The sequence below is a fragment of the Hydra viridissima genome, unplaced genomic scaffold (genome assembly GCF_058129835.1).
Source record: "Hydra viridissima isolate aposymbiotic clone 2 unplaced genomic scaffold, HvirCarnegie_v1 scaffold_5, whole genome shotgun sequence".
Taxonomy (NCBI): Eukaryota; Metazoa; Cnidaria; class Hydrozoa; order Anthoathecata; family Hydridae; genus Hydra; species Hydra viridissima.
Window position 1 is genome coordinate 12,915,717 of NW_028324304.1, and position 2,500 is coordinate 12,918,216.

The following is a 2,500-nucleotide window of genomic DNA, read 5'->3' on the forward strand; positions in this document are numbered from 1 at the left end:
GAATCGTAAACGAATTTTTCAAAGAAAAAAGGTGAGTTTGGTGGTTGTCAAGATCTGTTGGGTGGGCGTCGAAGACTTTATGATAACGTATTTTACTTCCACTTATTATAACCATAATTTACATCGTTTTTATAGGGAGTTAAGACAATTTATATATTACGATTTTTATCTTTAGTAGGTTAGTAGGTACTCTTTTTATTTCAGCATTTAATAAGATATGAACAACAGCATAGGTCTCAACCAAACATCTGGTTGTCATGCAACAAATGCTTCAATGGCTGTGTTAGATGCATTTTTGTTTCTCATAATTTCGATAGTGGCAAGTTTTGGTAACATCGTGGTTTTTATCTGTTATTATAAATTCCACTCTCTTCGGACTGTTACAAATGTGTTCATGTTATCTTTGTCGGCCAGCGATCTTCTTGTGGCATTATTCTCGATACCGCTATCGTTTTCTTTGTTCGTATGTAATCAAGCTGATATGAACTTGTATTATGTCGGAGACATGGTACCTAGTATACTTTCTATATACTCGCTGGCACTAGTTGCTGTCGACAGAGCTATTGCAATCGCAAATCCGTATTTTCACCAAGAAAAGGTTAGCAGAAAATCAGCTTGGATTTCAATAAGTGTAACATGGGTTTTATTGATTTCATATGCACTCATTGGGATGCATTTATTTGAAAAGAAGACTGTACAATTCACTATCTCCGTTGTTTTTCTCACTTTTGCTTTTCCTGTAGCAGTTATGGTTTTATCATATGCCGTAATGGGGTTTGTTGCAAAAAAGCACGCCAAAGAATTAAATAAGCTTGATAAAACAATGACCAGATTTCAAAAAGATCAACTTAATCGAGAGAAAATTGCAAAGCCTAACAGCGACAAGAAATTAAATAAAGGTGAAAGTAATAGCGAAAAAAATGGGGAAATTATTACCGATAATACTCACGAGTTCAACAATTTTACAAACCAATCAGCGTCGACACAATTTTTATCAGGTAGCACTTTAAGCAAAACGCGACATTTAAGGCGTGAGTTGAAAGCAGCGTTGACTTTATCTTTGATTCTTAGTTGTTTCATAATAAGTTGGACACCATTTTTCTCATTAAATACGCATGTGATAATATACAGATGGCAGAATATCAACATGATGATGATAAAATACTTTAAGATACTACATTACGCTAACTCTGCATTGAACCCCATTTTATATGTTGTTTTAAACCAAAGATGGCGCAAATCTTTTAAAAAAGTTTTATGTAGCTGGAGAGATGATAGGAACTCTCGGTTTAAACATAGCATCTCAGAAATGGGATCTTCGTTTGCAAAGCCCAGCAGTGGCTGGTGAACATTGGTTAGTTATTTTAATCATATCGGTCACTTATTTAATAACAGATTTTTTATGATTTACTTACGTTTACAAGCGAAAAAATGGAGCAGGATTTTGATGAAGTTTAGTTTGTTAATTTAAAAAAATTAGCTTCATTTGTTTGAACTATTTAGTCCCTTGAAAGTAAAAACAAAAAATGTTAACCAAACACATGCATAATGAACCAATATAAAGTACTTATGTATATGAAACCAATATTTTACAATATCTTCTTGTAAAAATTCAAAAACAATCCAGTTTCACCTAACTTCAATACATTTTTACTCCAAAACTCAGTTTTAGTTTATAATCAAAATTTAATAGATATATTTACTGAGACCAAAAAGTTGTCGCTTGCAATTTCTTCTGGAAACCAAGTTGATTTGTTTATTTAAGATTGATTGAAATTTGATCGAAATATTATAACTTTATAGTTCGAAATATTGTAACATTTCAAACTCCTTTTAGTTTTTCTTGCTGGAGTTTTTATTAAAGTATTTCGTGGAGTGTTGTAAGGGAAGCAATCGATGAGGGAACTACTCTCCTAGTACCTTAAATTTTTATAATTGCTGAGAGTTTTAGAGATTAATTTTATATCACAATCTTATAATGTTTTTATATTTTGATGATGAAAACAGCTGTTTTTTTGTTGTTGCATCTTAACATTTTTTAGTGAAAAACTTTTCTTAAAAAAATTTTTTTCGTTTGCTACGCCACTGATGGTGCTCAACACTCTAAGAGGCAGTTGGGTTATTTCCTATTGCAGATAATTGTCATTGACTTTTAGTTCATATATATAAAAAAAAACCTGTAACATTCGATTTTCAAATTTGAACTTTTTCAATGTACAATTAAATGTTTGTGTTTTAAAACTATTGTTTACATTAATTATTAAAATCGTTTATTATTAACGAAAACACTAAATATATCGTTCATTATTAACAAAAACATTATTGTGTTCTGCTATCAAAAAAAAGGCACTTTTAAAAAATTTTAAAATTTGCAAAAAAAATTTTTTCTTGCAAAAAAATTTCAACAAAATAAATCGAGAATTCTTTTTGTAAAAAAAAAAACAAAACTTTTAAGTCGAAAATTGAGATTTTGGAGATCGATCACACGAACTCAATTCTC

The 2,500-nt window shown here is 30.4% G+C and overlaps 1 protein-coding gene across 3 annotated transcripts in view; it reads left to right on the forward strand.

The window, feature by feature from the left end:
- LOC145188771 (octopamine receptor beta-2R-like) overlaps positions 1-2,317 on the forward strand; it is a 2,447-nt gene extending 130 nt beyond the window's left edge. The window contains exons 1-2 of one of the 3 annotated variants that reach the window (XM_090087680.1): positions 1-31; positions 205-2,317. The exon at positions 1-31 is cut by the window's left edge and continues 130 nt beyond it. In XM_090087680.1, the coding sequence (XP_089943806.1) occupies positions 218-1,348 (1,131 nt within the window). In that variant the 5' untranslated portion in view covers positions 1-31; positions 205-217 and the 3' untranslated portion in view covers positions 1,349-2,317. Of the gene's footprint in view, positions 32-68; positions 88-204 lie in introns of those variants that run through there. The other 2 variants (XM_090087681.1, XM_090087682.1) reach the window with 2 other exon arrangements.
- Positions 2,318-2,500: the final 183 nt, after the last annotated feature.